At 34.0% G+C, this 21,755-nt stretch overlaps 1 protein-coding gene across 1 annotated transcript; it reads left to right on the forward strand.

Moving 5' to 3' along the window:
* Positions 1 to 511: 511 nt before the first annotated feature.
* On the forward strand, positions 512 to 17,467 carry PLK4 (polo like kinase 4). Its single transcript, XM_077764866.1, has 16 exons — positions 512 to 767; positions 1,436 to 1,531; positions 2,326 to 2,421; positions 2,503 to 2,617; positions 5,157 to 6,177; positions 7,165 to 7,265; positions 9,097 to 9,464; positions 10,289 to 10,393; positions 10,820 to 10,922; positions 11,913 to 12,062; positions 12,803 to 12,936; positions 13,031 to 13,122; positions 13,272 to 13,419; positions 14,460 to 14,600; positions 16,344 to 16,450; positions 16,872 to 17,467. The coding sequence occupies exons 1-16, from the start codon at positions 738 to 740 to the stop codon at positions 16,972 to 16,974; spliced, it is 2,910 nt and encodes a 969-aa protein (XP_077620992.1). The 5' UTR covers positions 512 to 737; the 3' UTR covers positions 16,975 to 17,467.
* Positions 17,468 to 21,755: the final 4,288 nt, after the last annotated feature.

Raw genomic sequence — 21,755 nt, forward strand, 5'->3', positions numbered from 1 at the left:
TGTTTGAGATCTCTTAAATGTTAAGTTGCTATACAAATGGCATTATAATTAACAGCAATTTACCAAAAGTAAAGAAAGTTCAATTTCTTAAAGCACCGTACACATTCAGTACAGTTATGAAAATCGCTGGAGTACACACGGAGGTGTAAAGAGTGTTTAAGCTAGTAGTGATTTTTTTCCCTGTGCTGTTGTGTCAAGTTTAAACGTTTAAACTTTTTAAATCGTTTTAAACCCTTTATAGAAATGGAAATAGTTTTCCAGACGGTGAACTGAGTAGCTTACCAGTTGTAAGTCTCATCTTTCAGTCTAGCTCTTTTACCCACAGTGAACCCGGTTTTCTGAAAGCGTGACGGCCAACATTTCCTCGCATTGCTGCAGGACGCCAGAGCATTTCCGGTCCCGGGCCCTCGTGAAACTCCAGCGAGTGGTGAAGAAGAGCCTGTCACGCATGCGCGCCGAACGCAGCCTCTCCACAGAGGCCCGTCTCTTTACGTCACCACCAGCCTTGCAGGGACGGCAACCGGCGGGAGTTTTTCAAAATGGGAGCGCGGAAGCGCCGCCCAGGTCTCGGAAGGTGCCCGGGAGGCCTTTCGGTGGCCATGCAGCCGTCGCCAGGAGCGGCGGCCTAGAGAGCCAAGCCTGATGGGCGCCAAGACCGGCTGGCTGCTTGGAGCGCTGCCTACAAGGAACTGCGTGAGGGAAGCTCATCTGGGGAGCCCAGGCCTGAGCCTGGAAATATGGCGACCTGCATCGGGGAGAAGATCGAGGTAAAAAACTTGGCAAACCACTGCGGGGCGGGCGGTGGGGGAGTTGGAGTCGCGGGACTCGAGACTACTGCAGAAGGGGCACCGGACGAATCGAACAGCTGCGGGGTGGGCACTGAGGTTCTTTGGAAGAGTCCTAACCGCCAGGCCTGGCTGTCTAGGGGCGGGGCGCCCCGCCCCTCCGGCTGGAGTGGTGGGGTACAGGTGAGTCGCTCGCGGCCCCGCCCTTCCGTCTCCAAACACCAAGGTTTCAACTTGGCTATCCCGCCGGGGCTGCCGCGCTAGAAGGGGGCAAAGCTGCCTCCCCCTTCTCCAGGGGGATGGCGGTTACCTCCGGCGGGAGCTGCGGCGGGATTCCACCCGCGCTCTCTGCTCTCAGGGTTTGGCTGGAGGTGAGAGCAAGGTGCTGAAGCTGCACAGAGGTTGAGGAAGCAGTTCATTAGGGTGCTGTATCTTGAAGCCAAACCTGGACTTTCAGGGATTCCCCGCAGGGCGTCAACATGCTTTCCACTCCAGACATCTGCGGTATCGAGGTGTAATACCTGCTTGCATTTAAATTCATATTCCCCTCGTCTCGATCCATTTTATTGTCTTTTCCCAGTCTCTTCTCCTCTTATTTCTTCTTTATTCCTGTGAGTTATCACACATGTTCTTTAATTTTATCTTTCAAGGATTTTAAAGTTGGCAATCTGCTTGGTAAAGGATCATTTGCTGGTGTTTACAGAGCTGAGTCCATTCACACTGGTTTGGAAGTTGCAATCAAAATGGTAAGAATATATCAATCAACTTTTCATCTCTACTTTGCAAGTAATTAGAGAGGTGACTTGAGATGCCAGTAACTCCTTAACCTATGAGTCTTTGTTGTTGTTTGTTTTGATCATGGGTGGATAGGTGGAGAGAACCCATTGCTTAGGCAGAAGACAATAATGCAAGCCCAGCAATTGACTTTATAGATATGTTAACTTAGGAGATCCTTGACTATGTTTAAATGTTTTATTTTCATTAATGTTCAGGAGACCTAGTATATATTATGCAAACTTGGAGTTACTGATAGACATCAAAGAACAAATAATTTGTTTATAATAATGAGTACTACTTGTGTATAGTTCTGTATTACTCTGCAACAATCTAAAATACTATTCTTGATTCTTAGGGGGTCAGTCTTATAGTACCATAAGCAAATTAAGAATCACTTAAACAGTAGGGAAAGGAAAGGGAAGTTTTGTTTTAAAGCTTGTCTAGAAAAAGAGGAACGGGAGTGGGGGAATAAAGTTTCGCTAGATTTTTGTTGTTGTTATAGATATGATAGTTGTGCTATTAAATTCTTTCAGTTTGGAGAAGATATTAGAATGCATTGGGTAAACTTACTAAATGTTCACTCTGCCAAGCTCTGTTAGGTGCATGGAGAAGAGGAAAACAGATAAGAGAGTAAATTGATCTCATAAGTAGATAAAAGGACTTAACAATATCTTAAAGTATACTTTCTCGTCAAAGTTAACTTATGAAAACTCCACATTTAGAAGTTTATTATCAACATTTAAATGTCTCATGTTATTATTAGATAGATAAAAAAGCCATGTACAAAGCTGGAATGGTACAGAGAGTCCAAAATGAGGTGAAAATACATTGCCAATTGAAACATCCTTCTATCTTAGAGGTAAGATACAAATTTTGTAGAAGTAACTAAGAACATTGAATTTTTGTATGTTATCATTTATTGTGCCCTTTTACATTTCAGTTGTATAACTATTTTGAAGATAACAATTACGTGTATCTGGTATTAGAAATGTGCCATAATGGAGAAATGAACAGGTATCTAAAGAACAGAATGAAACCATTCTCAGAAAATGAAGGTAGGTGGCTCCTTTTTTTTTTTTATATGTAAATTTTACTCTTTAAAATTTTTTTTTTTTTACTTTACTCTTCAAAAACTAGTTTTTGAAGAATGTGCTATTTTGTAACACCTAACAAAACTTTCAATTATTACTTTGGGCTAGAAAAGGAGACTTTTCACTCCCTCAGAATAAGAAAAGCTGTAAATTTTTCTTACAGAAATTTCTTACAGAATAAGAAATTCCTGTAAATAATTCAAGCATTACAGAACTAAAAGGAGAAACTCGTTATCCATCTTTCCCCAAAACCACATTTTAAATTAAATCATTGGTAGCAATTTAGTATCCTTTCAAATCTAGAAATACACTCTTTAGAATGCTATTGATGCCTATAAAATAGTTTCTAAGTGAAACACAAATAACTTAAAATCATTTATTATGGAAAATATCAAATATATAAGTTGAGAGAGTAGTATGATGAGCCCTCATGAAGTTACTACCTAGCTTCCAAAACTGTCAATTCATGATCACATTGTTTCATCTATACTCTTCTTATTCCCTCAATTTCCCATAGTGTTTTGAAGCTAATTGTAAACATCGATATCTTTGTATGTATAAATATTTTGGTATGTATCTTTAAAAGATAAGAACTTAAAAATATAATAACAATAACCATAGAGTCATTATCACACCCAGTAATTTCTTATTATCAAATGCATAGTTTCAGTTTCCCCAGTTTCTTATAAGTAACTTTTTACTGTTCAGATTAGTATCAAATAAAGTCCCTAAGTCATCACACAAATGCATGTTTTCTAGTTATCTTATCCTGGTAACTGAGATTGCAAGTAAGCTAAAAAATGTGGTTGATATTACACTTTTTGTATATTTAAGTCTGTATAACCCATTTGAAAACAGTTTGGTCATATGTATTCAGTATGCAAATGTTCATATTCTTTGACTCAAAGTAAGGTAATAATAAAGTTAAAAATTATCTGTACACACATTAATGATGAGTATTGCATTTTTTTTAATACTGAATAATAGTAAGGCCTTCTTAAATAAGACAGAAACTATAAAACCTATAAAGGAAAAGAATTATCAGTTTGACTTAATTAAAATTAAGAACATGTTTGATAAAAGGTTAAGTCAAATTCAAAACACGAAATAGGAGTAAATATTTGTAAAATGTATGACTGGCAAATTTATGTTAAAAACCACAAGGAATGTTGTGGTGCCTGGGTGGCTCAGTCGGTTGAGCATCTGGCTCTTGATTTCAGCTCAGGTCAGGATCTCACAGCTTGCTGGTTCGAGCCCTGCATTGGGCTCTGCACATTGACCGCATGGAGGCTGCTTAGGATTATCTCTGTCTCTCTCTTCTCCATCCCCCTCCCCTGCCCTGGGTCTCACAGTCTCTCAAAATAAATAAATAAACTTAAAAAAAATACAAGGGATGCCTAAGAAAAAAGGGTAATCCAATAGAAAAATGGGCAGGGGATATAAGCAGACTTCACAGAAGAGAAAGGAGAAATATATATGTACCAATAAATATATGAAAAGATGTTTAAATCTGTATAGATAAGAATGCCAACTACACTAATGGAATACCATTTTTTTAAATCATTGAATTGAGACTACCAAATGTTAACAAGAATGTACATAGGAAAAAAAAAGCCTTTTGGAGGACAATTTGGCAAGTATTAAAATACTATTTTTTTAGTAGGCTCCACGCCCAATGTGGGGCTTGAGCTCATGACTCTGAGGCCAAGAGTATCATTTTATACCAACAGAGCCAGCCAGGCGCCCTTTAAAATGCTAAATTTTATTCTTCAACCCAGTGACTCTATTTCTGTAATTTAACAGAGAACCACCCCATGCATATGCACAAGAAAACCAGCATTTCCAGAATGTTCATTGCTATGTTTTTTTGTAATCTTGAAGTAACAGAAATTACTAATTAATGTCAATGAAATAAAATGAAGATTTATGTGTACTGATATGGAAATATTTCAAGAAATACTATGAAGTGGGGAAAAAAGTAATGAAACTGTAAATTTCTATACCATTTTACATATAACTTATTACAGTGTATTTCTGTAGATTTATATAAAACAATATATATACACTATAGTGGTTATTTTTTTGAGGGTTTGGGAGGACATGAGACATATTACTTGCTTTTTTTTACAATTAGAATATATTCATGAGTTCATACAATTATAAATATTTTCTCTTATTGCTATGGCCTTCTGGGTACCCTAGTTACTCTAGTCTGTCTCAATTACTAATAATAAACTTTCCTTAACTATATAGAAAATGCATCAGTTAGAAAGGAAAGAGATTAGCAGGGGTGCCCAGTTGTTTTAAAAGGAATTTTAAAATCTTAAATTTATCATAGTTGTATTTTGGTTTATGAGACTAATAAGCTGCAAGCAGGCATTCTAATGTAATACTGTGGTTTACGTACATGTACTTGGATTTCTAAATACTGAATTCTAAGATTCTAAATACTGAACCTTTCAGATTTTCCAAATTGTAAACTTTATTATTTGCATTCTAACAGCTCGACACTTCATGCACCAGATCATCACAGGAATGCTGTATCTCCATTCTCATGGTATATTACACCGGGACCTCACACTTTCCAACCTCTTACTTACGCGTAATATGAACATCAAGATTGCTGATTTTGGGCTGGCAACTCAATTGAAAATGCCGCATGAAAAGCACTATACATTATGTGGAACTCCTAATTACATTTCACCAGAAATTGCAACTCGAAGTGCACATGGACTTGAATCTGATGTTTGGTCCTTAGGCTGTATGTTTTATACATTGCTTATTGGGAGGCCACCTTTTGATACTGACACAGTCAAGAACACATTAAATAAAGTAGTATTGGCAGATTATGAAATGCCAACTTTTTTGACAAGAAAGGCCAAGGACCTTATTCACCAGTTACTTCGTAGAAATCCAGCAGATCGTTTAAGTTTGTCTTCAGTATTAGACCATCCTTTTATGTCCCGAAATTCTTCAACAAAAAGTAAAGATTTAGGAACTGTAGAAGACTCTATTGATAGTGGACATGCCACAATTTCTACTGCAGTTACAGCTTCTTCCAGTACCAGTATAAGTGGTAGTTTATTTGACAGAAGAAGACTTTTGATTGGTCAGCCACTCCCAAATAAAATGACTGTATTTCCAAAGAATAAAAATTCAAGTGATTTTTCTTCTTCAGGAGATGGAAGCAGTTTTTATACTCAGTGGGGAAATCAAGAACAAGAAACCAGCAATAGTGGAAGGGGAAGAGTAATCCAGGATGCAGAAGAAAGGCCACACTCTCGATACCTTCGCAGAGCCCATTCCTCTGATAGATCTGGTACTTTTAATAGTCAGTCTCGAGCAAAAACAGATACAATGGAACGATGTCACTCAGCTGAAATGCTTTCAAAACCCAAAAGATCAGGAGTAGATGAAGAAAGATACTCACCTACAAACAGCAATGTCAATGTTTTTCACTTCTTTAAAGAAAAGACTTCCAAAAGTTCTGGATCTTTTGAAAGACCTGATAATGATCAAGCACTGTAAGAATAATTCTATCAAAAGCATTTTGTTTTTCTTTAAGTGTTATATTAGCACAAATATAAAGCTGCATCTAACTAAGGGGAGTTAATTTTTTCTAACATTATCAGATGTTCCTAGGGTACTTCTAACTATGATTTCTATTATTAGAAAATCAGAATGACCTTTTTAAAATTTTTTTTAATGTTTATTTTTGAGAGAGAGAGACAGAGTGTGAGGAGGGCTAGGGGCAGAGAGAGAGGAAGACACAGAATTTGAGGCAGGCTCCCGCCTCTTGGGTTCTCAGCACAGAGCCCGGCACAGGGCTGGAATTGACGAACTGCAAGATCATGATCTGAGTTGAAGGCGGATGCTTAACCGACTGAGCCGCCCAGGTGCCCCCAGAATGATTATTTTTAATTGTAGTTAAGAGACTTTCAGAATGAATGTATGCGCTCATGAATGTGTTTGTAGTATTTTAAATACTTGAGAATCTTTAGTTTCATTTTATTTATGAAGCAGGTCTGTAGTGTAAAGTATAATAAATGTGTCTGATCCCTAAAGTACTCATAGTAACTATTCTCTTTCTCTTTCTCTCCCCTTTTGCCCTCTCCCCTCCCTTTGTCTCTCTTTCTCCCTCCCTCTCTCTCTCACACACAAACACAAGCTGAGCCAATGATGAATAATCATATTATTGACTGCTTCTCACATGAAGGCTAATTTTTTAGTGACTGTAGTGTTTTGTTTTATACATTTTCTGATCTTTGATTTTTATGCTTAAATTATAAGAGGGCAGTAGCCATATGGAAACACAGTATCATGGGCATTTTGGTCTGGAAGTTTAGCTTCTTAGAGACAATTTAGCTATGCAAATATTGATTTCTACAGATAGCCTAAAATTTTCAGATATTCAAATCAAATGATAGCTACCTTTTAAAATATTTTTATCTTAAAAAGTTATTACCTGTTAATTTTTTATTAGTTTATGAGAATTTTTTTTCTCTGTTTAGCTCCAATCATCTAGGTCCAGGAAAAACTCCTTTTCCATTTCCAGACCAGACATCACAGACTGAAATGGTACAACAGTGGTTTGGGAATCTTCAAATAAAGGGTGCGTTTTCTGTTTGGGTTTTCTTAAGAAAATGATAGATTTTCAAAAAATAATAGTATGTTTTCCATAAACTATATTACAATAACAGTGCTCATTTTAAATATTTGCTCTATCGCCTACTCTCCTTAATGCTTGACCAATACCAGCTTATTAAATTCTCACACACAAAGTAGAAGATATTATCATTAGCCCTATCTTACATATGAGGAAATTGTGTTGCACAAACCTTAATTTGCCAAGCTACACTCCCATAAGCAGAGGAGCCAGGATTCGAACCCAAAGCAGCCTGGCTCAGAGACTTTCCTCCTTATCCCTATGTTCTTGCAGCCTATCTAAAGGAAGCACCTATCAATGCCTATAAAATAATCAAAAGATAGTTGACCTTATTTTTAAATAGAGGCTGATGTGGACATCATGGTTTACTGATGGGACCTCACATAACACTAAAGTACACAACCACTACAACCTAAACTTTTTTGAGTAATCTGTAGGTTGAACATGGGGCTTGAATTTATGAACTTGAGATCAAGAGTTACATGCTCTACTGACTGAGCCAGCCAGGCACCCCAAAACTTAAACATTTTTAAACAGCTGTCATCTAAGTCATTACTTCAGGTATAGAGTTTGAAAGTTCAGCATTTCTTATTAATGAACATGACAGACTCACAGAAGGTGGGTTGGAAAATAATGATGAGAAAAAAGAGAATGAAAAAGAAAACATATGGTGAGGAGGAGATCACTTTTTACTACTAAGTATCATATTACTTCAGACAAAGTGTGTTTAATATGACTGTAATTTAAGCAGAGTTGTTATGTCCCCTCCAGTATCTTTTTTTCTTTTTAACAAATATATATTCTTTTCAGGAATCCAAAAGGAAATTAATCTTTTTATATATACTTGTTGATGAATTTATCTTTTTATCAAGTTTATCTTTTTAAACTATAAAATTGCTATGTACTTAATCTTGCACTTAACCTGTTTTGTTTATAGGTACTTTTATTTGGAGATATGGATATATCTGAAAAATAGAAATAACCTTGTTTATAATCTGGTGCTGCTGCAGTTTTAAAGTATATTATTTGGTACAAAATATTTTCTGTCAATGAGAGTCGCAGGAAGAAAGGCATTAAAAAGTGATTTAAGGAAAAAATTGCGATATAAATATTTAGAGGTTAGCATTAAAAAAATTGCCTTACAGAGTAGTCTAATCATTTTAAGGGCTTTTAAAAAAACAATGTTCCTTTGTAAACTCTAAAACCACATAAAATAGGTATGGGTAAAATTCAACAAGAACTTTAAAGAACATAATGCAAATATACCTGCAATATTAAATATTATTAAAGCTATTTCATGTATTGTTTTTTGCTTTTACTTGCATATTTTGTAAGTAAAGATAGGAATAGATCTCAGTTTAAAGAGAGTATATTTACATATTAAATAGAATGATTGATTACCTCAGAATTCCTCTCAACTCCGTACTTATTGGAGCATTGGCAGTTGCGTGTTTTACAATTAGTAAGCGACCCTACGTGACTAGATTTTGCCTTAATTGAATAAATAATTTCATAGTAATATCTCTTCTTTCTTAGTTTTAGGAATATAAAGGTATTTCTTTGCAACCTGGCTTAAAATGTTCTTCTAAAGTTATTCTTTTATTACGTCATATCATAAAATTGCTTATTTGTTAGAAATATTATGAGCATTTTTTTACTAGATTTCTTTTGTACCTCAAAAAAAATTGATGTTAGAATAATACCAGCATGACATTGTGTTATGTAGACTCAGTTTTTTAGTTATTCACTAAATTGCTTCATTCTGTGTATATTATAGCTCATTTAAGAGAAACTGCTGAGCACAACAGCATTAGCCCAAACAGAGATTTCCAGGGCCATCCAGATTTGCAGGACAGATCAAGAAATGCTTGGACTGATACACGAGCCAAAAAGAGCCCTGATGCTTCTGAAAATGTGCATTCTACAAAGCAGCTGAATACGATGAAATATATGACTGCATTTCAAAGTAAACCTGAGATAATTCAACAAGAATCTGTTTTTGGCTCAGATCCTCTTTCTGAACAAAGCAAGACTAGGGGTGTGGAGCCACCATTGGGTTATCAGAAACGTACATTACGAAGCATTACATCTCCTTTGACTGCTTACAGGTTAAAACCAATTAGACAAAAAACGAAAAAGGCTGTGGTATGTCTATCATTTTTCTAAATTACTATGTGATGCTTTCTTGTATCAAATATATTTCTTTAGTCCCTGTACTTTTGATATTTACATGATAAACTCCCTTAAAAGAAAAGAGATTTGTGAGCTTATGGGAAAATAGCTCTTGTTTTCTTCTGGCTACTTTAAGAATGGTGAATTGATATTTACAGCTTTTGAATTTTAAATTATTGATAATGAAAGATATTTAAAAACAACACTGGCTAAATACTGTGTTAAATATTATTCACAGCTCCAATTACTAAATTAATATTTAACATTATCTTTTGCTTTTGTTTCTGTATTTCGTCTAGTCTTAAGTCAGAAAGATAAAGTAGAAAAAAGAATTTTTTTAAACATCTGAAACTATTTAAAGAAAAGGAATAAGCCCAAAATCAAGTTTAGAGTTTAAATTGATGTATGAATTTAAAATTGTGATTTTTTTTTTTTTTTTTTTAATTCCATCTTTCTCCTGTTTGTACCTTGTTTTCTATTTCACCCACTCTTGGCTTTGTTTGGCTTGCTATTGTCTTTTCAAAGTCTGTATTCTCCACCCCTGCCTTCTGTTTTCATTCTGCTCACTGGTTATCATTTCACACTTAATTATGCCTTCTTACCTTTGCTCTGTGTGTTTCACAGTTGTGTTCAAATACACCTCTGGTTTAGACTGTTGCAGAGAAGCAGCCACTTGATTTTGACTTAAATTTTTGTTTCTGCTATGGTTAAGTACTTTTAAGTATTAATATATGTCAGAACTATTATAGTAAATGAGTGTTATTAATTTTAGTTTATTTCTGTTTTTTTTTCTTAAGGTTAGTATACTTGATTCAGAGGAGGTATGTGTGGAGCTTCTAAAGGAACATACATCTCAAGAATATGTGAAAGAAGTTCTTCAAATATCTAGTGATGGAAATCTGGTAATGTGGCTTTACTTTATTATCTTGCAACTTCAAATTAGCATTTAATATTTAGCATTCCAATTCATTCTACCAGGGATATTGTTAAGTTTTAAAAATTGGTTTTCTTGGAGCAGCAGGGTGGCTCAGTCAGTTAAGAAATATTAAGAAATATTATATGATAGTATCTCTTAAATTCAAAAACTAAAATAGTATACTAGATATATTTAATTATTATGGTTTCAAAAATAATTATAACTTGGAGCAAAATCTGAACTTTAAGCTTAAGTTTGAAAAGCAAAATAATGACTTCTAGAAAATATTTAGCATTTTCAATAAAATAATATTTTAATTTTACACGTGCGTGCTTTTCAACTTTTATTAACAAAATATAGCACTTTAACTTAATGGCATATAATTAGAATTCTTAAACAATTTTTTTGGCAGATCACTATTTATTATCCAAATGATGGAAGAGGTTTTCCTCTTGCTGATAGACCTCCCTCCCCTACTGACAACATCAGTAGGTATAGCTTTGACAGTTTACCAGGTATGTAAATTTACCAGGCAATAAACTTAGGTAATTTATATATACATAAACTCTATATATGTGAATGTCATAGATTGTAAATGTCTTGCTTCAGCCAGGCTGTAATTCATGTTCTCATACTTTATATGTGGTGAGAGGTGGTGTGCCTTACTAATCCAATATTTATTCTCATTCAGTGTTCTCACATATTTAAGTAAAAACTAACTATGGAATATTAGTCATATATCATACAAATACGATTCGTACACTTGTTTAGTTACTAATTTGTCTAGAATCATGTTTAAAATTCAACTTGAAGTATCTCATTTTTGACTTCTGAAGCCATAAATATGCTATATAAATGATCATTTGTAATTATGGTTAACCAAATTTGATTCTTTTTCCAGTTTCTGGATATTCTAGATGGGGGAATTAAATATTGATTAGTAAGACTTCACTGAGGTAACTTTAGAAACAAACAAGAAAATACATCTCATCTAACCCTATTAGAAATCCAAACAGGTAGACAAGGCTATTTAAATACTGTAAGTGACTATAGTTACAGGGAATTGCAGAAACTTACTTTTGTATATTGGGACCACAAAACTCTATGCTTTACTAACATAAAAAGAACTGTATCTTTTCCTGAGTGTCTGATGCTGATATCTCAGGTAGAAATTTTTTCATTTCATTTATTAATACTTTCCTAGAATCTTTACTTATAATAAGGAGTCAATTATTCAAAGACAGATTTTTTTTTTAAATAGTCATGATACTAGTCATCAGATTTTGTTATTCTGAAGAATTATATTATACTGTCTTTAGTTCTCATTAAAATAATAGACATTCATCACTAAAATGCCTTATTTTGGTAATGAGGTTACTAACCTATTAACTTGAATTTTTGAGAAAGAGTAGAAATCAATTATTAAACTTTTAATGAAATTTGTATGTCAAATCAACACTTTATTTCCTAATATCAGATAGTTTGTTTTTCTTTTCTCTCCATAGAGAAGTACTGGCGAAAATATCAGTATGCTTCCAGATTTGTACACCTTGTAAGATCTAAGTCACCCAAAATCACTTATTTTACAAAATACGCTAAATGCATTTTGATGGAGAATTCCCCTGGTGCTGATTTTGAGGTCTGGTTTTATGATGGTAAGTACCATTTAGAAATGGTAATTTTTTTGCCTTTAGTTTATAATTTAGTAGTTGTGGGTTTTTCTTTTTTTAATTCATCACCACGCATTTTTAAGATATATAGTCATACAAATAAATTACACAGCACAGTGTATGTTAATTATGTTAACCAAAATTTATTTATATGTACTTTCATATAAACAACTTATTCTCTAATAAGTATATTGGTCCTCTTTCCCTATTTAGCTCAAATTTAGCAACATTCAGGTTGATAGTACAAAATTACCTGAAATAAACAGTATCCTATTGCTTAGTAGAAACTCAAATGGACATATGCCAAATTATGAGAATTATAAATGTGACAAAAGGATACAGTTGAATCAGAATATTATTTTCTAAATCTATTCTGTAAAGATGACTTACTTTTTAATCAGTAAAGCCCCCTCCTTTAAGGTACACCTAGCACATACACTCACACAGTGCACATATAATTATAACTATCTTTCAATTATGTTTTTGTATGAGATTAGTGATATTTTAAAATGTAATAAAGGTATCAGATGTAATTCAGATATGTGCAGAAAAGAGTAATAGATGACCTATATTAATTGAATACTTTGAGAGCCTAATTTTATTTCTGATCAGTGAGCAAATGATACCTTGACCTAGGAGCCATTATGTACTGGTATGATAATGAATATAAACATAGGAATATTTAAAAAAATGATAAAAGAATGGTTTTCTTTTTATTCTTTAAGGAGCAAAGATACACAAAACTGAAGATTTAATTCAGGTGATTGAAAAGACAGGGAAATCTTATACATTAAAAGGTGAAATTGAAATTAATAGCTTGAAAGGGGAAATAAAAATGTATATGGACCATGCAAATGAGGTATGTACATATTTGTGATAGGTTTTTCATACCAATTAATAGTGATTCCAAATGAGGTGAAGTAATGACAAAAAGGACTATTTTTTTGAAATAGGGCCATCGTATTTGCTTAGCACTGGAATCTGTAATTTCAGAAGAGGAAAATAAAAGTGGAAGTGCTCCCTTTTTCCCAATAATCGTAGGAAGGTAAGTGCTTGAAAAACTTTTAAATGTGCTAAAATGTGTAGGAAATGTAAAAAAAAAAAAAAAAAAGTGGTGTTTATTATGAACATTTTAGTTTTCTATAATTTGAAAGCTTTAAAGGGAATATATTTGGACATTTCTTTCCCCTTCAGAAAACCTGGTATTACTAGTTCACCTAAGACCTTATCACCACCTCCTCCTATGGATCCAAACTACTTGATGAGGGAGAAAGCATCTTTGAATAAAATGGTCATAAATAGTGTTGCTTCTCCAAAACAGGCACCAATGTTTAATCCTTCTGTAAGTAAATACATGTCACTTTTATACTTGAAACTCTTTACTGATTGCCTCATGCCCTTCATATAAAATTTAAATTCCTTATAATGGCTTTTACTATCACCTGCCTACTTTCCCTTGCCTACTTTACACTCTGTATTCTTGAGCCTCAGGAGCCTTCTTTTAGTTCTTCAAGAAAATCAAACTTTCAGGGCTTTTTCATAAGCTATTCACTTGACTTGGAACTTTTCTCCCAATCTCTTAATGGCTAATTCTTTCTCATCCTTCAGGTCTCAGTTTAATTTTTTTTTAATGTTTGTTTATTCTTGGAGAGAGAGTAAGACAGAGAGAATGAGCAGGGGAGGGGCAGAGAGAGAGAGAAACAATCTGAATTAGGCTTCAGGCTCTGAGCTGTCAGCACAGAGCACTACACGTAACTCAAACTCACAAACTGAGAGATCATGATCTGAGCCAAAGTCGGACTCTACCAACTGAGCCACCCAGGTGCCCCCTTCAGGTCTCGGTTTAAATGTTACCTCAGTGAGGCCTAACCTGATCCCTCTAGGAGAAAGCTAAATATATTAATATATGTATCATTTTATTTTTACTGGTAAAGTTTCATTATTTCCTAAATGTCTATGATAGTCTCAAGGTTACATAAACTTATTAAATTTTTATTCAGTGAACTACCATGCCAATAAAGACTATATAGCAATATAGAAAAAAGTGCAGAATTAAAAAATAGATATTCACACACATGTACATATATCCTATAAAGAAGTTATGAAAAATTATACCTTGGGGAAATTACCCGTATGAAAACTGCAACTATGTGATTTTTCTCCTTCATTTTTCTAATTTTCCATAATACGGTTATATATTTATATATTTTTGTTAATATTTTAAATCTGAAGTTTATTGTTTATGTGGTTATATTTCAAGTTTTTAACTTTGTTATTAAAAATTATTTTAAGCTAATGAAAATCCAGTCATTTTCCACTTTTGCTGAACTTGGCTTATAAATTACTGGGGAATAATATCTTCCTATCTTTTATTGTTTATAGCTGGTTACAAATGAAGGACATGGGCTTTCAGCTGCAGCTTCTGGAACAAACAACTCTTCTAGTAATCCAAAAGGTTGCCTTCCTAAATCAGCACAACTTTTGAAGTCTGTTTTTGTGAAAAATGTTGGTTGGGCTACACAGGTGAGAAGTTTTTAGGAAAGTGAATTTTCTCAATATGAATTTCTTTAGTTTTCATAGTGATTGGAAAAATTACCAAAAAATATAAATCATTACTTGCAAATTTCTTTTTGTAAGTTTCTACACCATTTTTTACATTGATTATAGTAAACATTTTGACATTTTTTATTTGTATAAAGTTGGGAAAATCTAGGTACTGTTGCTAACAGATTGTTAAAGTGTAGGTGGTTTGTTTTTGTTTTTAAAGTTTTAAAAGCAAGTGTTTTAAACTTAGTGTCCATTGATAGGTGGATAAAGAAGATGTATGTGTATATATACAATGGAATATTACTCAGCCATAAAAAGAATAAAATCTTGTCATTTGTGACAGCATGGATGGGCCTAGAGGGTATTATGCTAAGTGAAACAAGTCAGGGAAAAACAAATAATCATATGATTTTACTTACATGTGGAAGCTAAAATACAAAACAGAAACAAACTTATAAATACAGAGAACAAACTATAGTTGCCAAAGGGGAAAAGGATTGGCAAACTAGGTGAAGGGGAATAAGAGTTACAAACTTCTAGTTGTAAAACAAGTAAGTCACAGAAATGAAAAATACAATATAGGGAATAGAGTCTTTTCAATAATAATATTACAATTATAAGAATGTTGTATGGTGACAGATGGTGAGCACTGAGTACCATATAGAATTGTTGAATCACTATGTTGTATACCTGAAGCTTACTATAATATTGTATGTAAACTATGCTTCAATTTAAAAACAAAAAAGGCAGAATAAAGGTCTCATGATAATGGCCAATTGTCAGAAATTGAGAATGATGTTCATGACATTTAAGTTTTAGAAACTGTAATCTATCACTATAGTAACTTTGATTTGGCAGAAAAGGATTTTTGCATTTAAAAATTAAGTCCACACTGAGTTTCAAACTTACAGAATTATATGTAGGTGTAAGCCTATATGTGTATATTATCTGAAAGCTTGAAGGTTGGAAACTTGAGCATAGTTCATGTAATTTTTACTTGCCAGTGAAGTTAATATGCAAACTAGATCTTTCTGAGGGTAGAAAATAAATGAAGGGAACTCAGCATTTGAGTACCTGCTATGCAGTGCCATGTTTTTCATATATACTGTCTTGTTATTCCCCAAAATAAGACTTAGTAGCGTTGGTGTTACCTCCTTTTATAAATAGTAAAATTATGGCTTATAATTGTTAACTGATATGCATAGTCCGACTCATTAGTTGGCAGAATCTGGATGTCAGTCCTGGTCTGTTTGATTCCACTGTCCATGTCTCCTGTCTGTTGTTTGGAGCGGCACATTGTATATTAGAATGTTGTAATGTTCTCAGGCAGAAGAGAAAGTCTGTGACTCAAGGACAGAGAATAGAGGGAAATACTAATTTAAGAAAATGTTACTTTGGTTGTTTCCTAAATCTCTTCTTGTTTAGAAATGCTGCTGGGGTTGGGGGAGAAGAGAGGATGCACAAATACTCCAACATATTAGTAGAAATGAATGGGAAACAGGATTCATTTGGAATCATTTTAATATTATAATGTCCTAGCTATTAAAGGAGTAATCTAAAAAATGAGTATTCTTGGTGTTACTCCCATCACAGCCCCAAATTTTTATCTTAGAGGGTTGCTTTTTTTTTAACTATATGAAAAACCTGTTAAACATGAGTACCTTTTAAGAACTTTAAATCTTCTACTGTATAGTAATTTTGTATTTATTATTTTTCTAGTTAACTAGTGGAGCTGTGTGGGTTCAGTTCAATGATGGGTCCCAGTTGGTTGTGCAAGCAGGAGTGTCTTCCATCAGTTATACATCACCAAATGGTCAAACAACTAGGTAAGTTCTTAAAATAATGGTTGACATTTAGCCCTTTGCTATAATTTTTTTTTCTCTATATGTTAAAGTAAATAATTTAATAAGGCTTTGTATGTTCTTTAGGGCCTTCAATTTAATAAAAAATCCAATTTTCAACTTGCTTTAGAAATTATATATATATAGCTGGTTCAAGTTTTTTGACCTGATTTTCTTTTTATTATTTAAATACATTTGGAAAGTGATCTATTTTAAAAGGAAGCAAATTGGATATGCTTAACTTGATTTAGGTGTCTACTTAAATAATTTAAATAATTTTGTATAGTTTTTCTAAGACGCCTCTTCTCATTGAGAATTACTGAAAAATATAATACGCTTTTTGGTACTTTCATACAAACCAAGAAATTAAGTTATGTTTTTGTCTTTTTTTCTTTGCTTCACTTAGGTATGGAGAAAATGAAAAATTACCAGAATATATCAAACAGAAATTGCAGTGTCTTTCTTCCATCCTTTTGATGTTTTCTAATTCAGCTCCTAGTTTTGAATGATTAAAACTCCTTTTTTAGATATTTAAGTCTAATAAATAACTTTTTGTTGGCTTTCAAATAAAGTGACTTTTTTTTATTTAATATAACTTCCTCAGAAAGCCTTTCTATAAAAGACAATTTTAATCTGTACCATAATGGATTTAATCTAGTGAGAGAACAAAGCAGAATAAAGCTTATAAATATGTACTGGTCATAGATTAAAATAGTATGCCTGACTGCTCTTAGAACATATGCCCCTAAACTTTGTGTTCATATATTTGTATTGGACAGTCTTTTAAAAGCAAAAATATAAATGGTGTGTGGTATATTTATGCTTTTTTTATTGTTTTCCCTACTTCTCAGACACTCTGAGAATCATGGAAAAAACATGCTGGAGTTTTTGAGTATTCAAACATGTAAATAATGTGTATTTATGTTATAAGTAACATATGTAAACATGTATATTTGTTTTATATTTATTTTTGTAGTACCAGTTTCTGATGAAACATTTCTGAAAATGCATTTTATAAAAAAAATAATAAATGCAGTGATAATTTGCTTTATCTTTTGATTTATTTAATTACTTATTTTAAAGTAAGTTACTAGTAAATTCATTTTAAAATTTTGTTGCCTGTTTAGGGACCAGTTAAATTTTGAGAATTTTGCAAAAGATAAATACATTGGTTCTCTACCTTTATCTGAAAATATCTGTATATTTTAATGACAAACATTTTAACACTGTAGAACTTAATGCAATAATTAAGATGAAGAAAAAGAATGATAGTGAAATAGCCATTCCTAATGAAAATACTCAAGGTAAAATAGGACTGGAATAAAATTATATAAACATGATAAAGACTGTTTAACTTAATGTTTCCTACTGCTTTTTAGAATCAGAAATATTTGAGCTAATTCCATTAAGTAGATAGAAATAACTAATATCACAATTATTCAACATTGTTTTGGATGTTGTTGCCTAAGGCAATGAGAAGAAAAAATAATTTGCAACATATATCACTGAGTTAATAAAAAGATAACCCAATAGAAATATGGACAAAAGATATGAGCAAATAATCCACAAAGACAGAAATCAATATAGTGAGTCGAAAGTAAATACTGTAAAACCTTGGTTTGCGAGCATAATTCGTTCCAGAAACAGGCTTATAAATCAAAGCACTTGTATATCATGGCAAGTTTCCCCATAAGAAAGAATGAAAACTCAGATGATTCATTCCACAACCCAAAAATATTCATATAGAATATTATAATATTCTATATGAATTATATTCATACATTATAATACTGTAATACAATACAAAATAAAGAAAATATAAAGAAAATTAAATAAACCTGCACTTACCTTTGAAAAACTTTATGGCTAGCGTGAGGGAGATGAGAGAGTGGAGGGTTATTGTGTAAGACAACTTTCAGTATCTCTAACAGAATCACTGCTGTATATTGGCTCAGTGGAATATTAATTCTGCATGGGGGCCATTGTATATGCTTGCACAGATGTTGACTATAGTACAGTATTAATAAACTCGTCATATACTGTATTTAACTAGGAATAAGGCAACAGAGGAAAGGGTCTGTATCTGCAGGCAGCCTGACCTAGAATGAAGCAAAGCATTCCCAAGCTTACTCTTGCATGGAAAAGCAAATGACTATCCATAGGTGCTTTGACGTGACAAAATATACACTAGTGCCATTTGTGGGCTCCTTCTAACATTCTGGAAAGTCACTGATTTCTGCCAAACACCATGGCCTGAGACAGAGCATCTAAGCATGGGAGACGATCACCCACAATCCTGCAGCGAGAGAGAGGAACCATTGGCTCAGTTGTGATCATGTGACATTCAGCATCATGTACTACTTCTACTGCAAGACATCACTCTAGTTAAAATTTATTAGAAATGTTTGCTCTTCTTGTGGGACATTCACAAAACAAGTTACTCACAATCCAAGGTTTCACTCTATGCTCAACACGTAATTCAAGAAATTATTTCCTTTTATCAAAGGGCCTGGTAAAAGATAATAAAATAGTACTTGCTATGAGGAACAGCACATTCTCAGGTGTTGATAATTAGTGTAAAAGTAATTTGGCAATATCTGTTAGAAATAACACATTTTTGGAGTGCCTGGGTGGCTCAGTCAGTTAAGCATCCGACTCAGGTCATGATCTTGAACTTTGTGGGTTCGAGCTCTCCATCAGGTTCTGTGCTGACAATTCAGAGCCTGGAGCCTGCTTTGGATTCTGTGTCTCCCTCTCTGTCCCTCCCCACTTGCGTTCTCTCTCTCTCAAAATGAAACATTTAAAAAAATTTTTTTTAACATTTTAATACACTGATAATCTCACCCTCCTTTGGGTGAGCCCTGGTAATAAATGTGAACAAAGTAGACTACAGAGGAAAATTATGTAAGCCCTCTCTTAGGGAAAAAGTATCAGAAATAAGAGTTTCCCTCTAAAACTGGAAATAATTAAAGGAATTTAATTAAATTCCTAGCTAAATTTTGAAGTCTAAATACATTTTGCTTTGACAGACTTTAGGTGTATTTTTTGTCATCTTTTTCTTTTCTTTTTTCTTTTTTTTGTTTTTTGTTGGTTTTTTTTTTTTTTTTTTTTTTGNTTTTTTTTTTTTTTTTTGAGAGAGAGCACAAGTGAAGAAGGGCAGAGAGAGAAATCCCAGGAGAGAGAGAGAGAGAGAGAAAGGGAGAGAGAAGCAGGGCTCACCCAAAGGAGGGCTCCTGTTTACCGAAAGTGGGGCTGGTGTTCACCTGATGCAGGGCATGAGCTCACCCAATTCGGGGCCCAAGTTCACCTGAAATGGGGCTCATGCTCACCAAAAGCATGGTATAAGCTCATCCAAAGTGGGGCTCAAGCTCACCAATGTGAGCTCACAAACTACAATCATAACCTGAGCCAAAATCAAATGCTTAATAACTGAGCCACCTAGGTGCCCTTGTCATCTCTTTCAGTCTTCATAAATGTGTCTTTGTTTCAGATATTTCTCTTATACCCATCATATAGCTGATTTTTGTTTTTTAATCCAGTCTGATAACCTCTGTAGTCTACTTTGTTCACATTTATTACCATTTCTGATATGTTTACTGTTTGTCATTATAGTTCCACTATATGTCTACAATTTATTCTGTGCTTTGTATTTACATACTTCTTGTTTGCTTTTCTATTTTTCTTTTTTTTTTTTCTTTTCTTCTTCTTCTTTCAGGTTGAGTTTCCCTTTAATATTTCATTCCCTGCACTGGTTTTCTTTGAGAGGGTACAATAATGGTTATTTATATTCACTATGTACATTATTATAATTTTGAAACTATTCATAGCTGAGCTATGTACCACACTGGAATTACATTTCTTGGACAACTTTGTGTTTTTCTGGAGTTATTTTGTTTGCTCAAGAGCATCAGATAATCTGTAGGATTTTTTTGTTGTTTCCTTTTTCCATCCTTTTGAAAACACTTCTTTTGAGCCCTTTGATTTCCTTTTTTCTGTGTGGACTGGTTGCTATGTATATAGCACTTCCAGTGTATAAATATATTGTGATTTGTTTCCAGATTTTAGCTATAAAAACCATACTGCAATGACCATGTTTTGGTGCATATGCACACAAGTTTCTCTACAGTTTTACTCAGAACTGAATTTGCAGGATCTTAGTATTGGTGTATTTCAAATGTTAGGAGATAACACCCAATTTTTTTACACTTCTACCTGCAACATATACGAGTTTACATTGTTCCACACCCTCATCAATACTTGATGTTTCGGTCTATTAAAATTGTTCCAGTTTGAAGAATGCCTGGGTGGCTCAGCTGATTAAGCGACCAAATTCATTCAGCTCAGGTCATGATCTCTCGGTTCATGAGTTCAGGCCCCACATTGGGCTCTACACCGACAGTTGCAGAGCCTGCATGAGATTCTCTTTCTCCTCTCTCTCAAATAAATAAGCATTAAAATTATTGTTTTACAGTTTGACAAGTGTAGAATAAGGTGTTACTGTGATTTTAATTTGCATCTCCCTAATTACTAAAGAATGACTAATTACTGAACTCTTACGTGTTCATTAGATATTCATCTGTCCTCTCGTGAAGTGCCTGTTATATCTTCTGCTTCTGTTTTCTGTTAGCTTGTCTGGTTTTTTTCTTGGTGATTATGACAAGTTCTGGATATGTATCCTTTGTCTAGTGACATATGTAACAAACATCTCCCATTCTAGGCTCTCACTCTCTTAGTAGTGTCTTGAAAAACAGAAATTCTTAACTTTCATGTAGTCCAATTTTACAGACTTCTTTTATGGATTCTGCTTCTTAAATTCTGTTGGGGCAACTGGGTGGCTCAGTCAGTTAATGGTCAGACTTCGGCTCAGGTCATGATCTCTCATGTCCCTGAGTTCAAGCCCTGCGTCTGGCTCTTGCTCAGAGCCTGGAGCCTGCTTCAGATTCTTTGTGTGTGTGTGTGTGTGTGTGTGTGTGTGTGTGTGTGCGTGCATGCATGTGTAGGTCTTTCTCTCTCTGCCCTTTCCCTTTGATTAATATCTACATTGCTACAGATAGTCTGTACCACAGCATCTACTGGGACAAATGAGTATATTTTAAGAGCCCTAGCTCCTTTGGGGNTGTGTGTGTGTCCTGGAGCCTGCTTCAGATTCTGTGTGTGTGTGTGTGTGTGTGTGTGTGTACGTGCGTGTGCGTGCATGCATGTGTAGGTCTTTCTCTCTCTGCCCTTTCCCGTGTGTGTGTCTTTCTCTCTCTCTCTCTCTGCCCTTCCCCCACTCACATTCACACTCTCT

This window comes from Crocuta crocuta, unplaced genomic scaffold, assembly GCF_008692635.1.
Source record: "Crocuta crocuta isolate KB4526 unplaced genomic scaffold, BGI_CrCroc_1.0 scaffold120, whole genome shotgun sequence".
NCBI lineage: Eukaryota > Metazoa > Chordata > Mammalia > Carnivora > Hyaenidae > Crocuta > Crocuta crocuta.

Coding starts and splice junctions, on each gene's coding strand:
- PLK4 (XM_077764866.1), top strand. CDS start 738: ATGGCGACCTGCATCGGGGAGAAGATCGAG. Junction 2,618..5,156: donor ACCATTCTCAGAAAATGAAG/GTAGGTGGCTCC, acceptor GCATTCTAACAG/CTCGACACTTCATGCACCAG. Junction 10,394..10,819: donor TATCTAGTGATGGAAATCTG/GTAATGTGGCTT, acceptor TTTTTTTGGCAG/ATCACTATTTATTATCCAAA.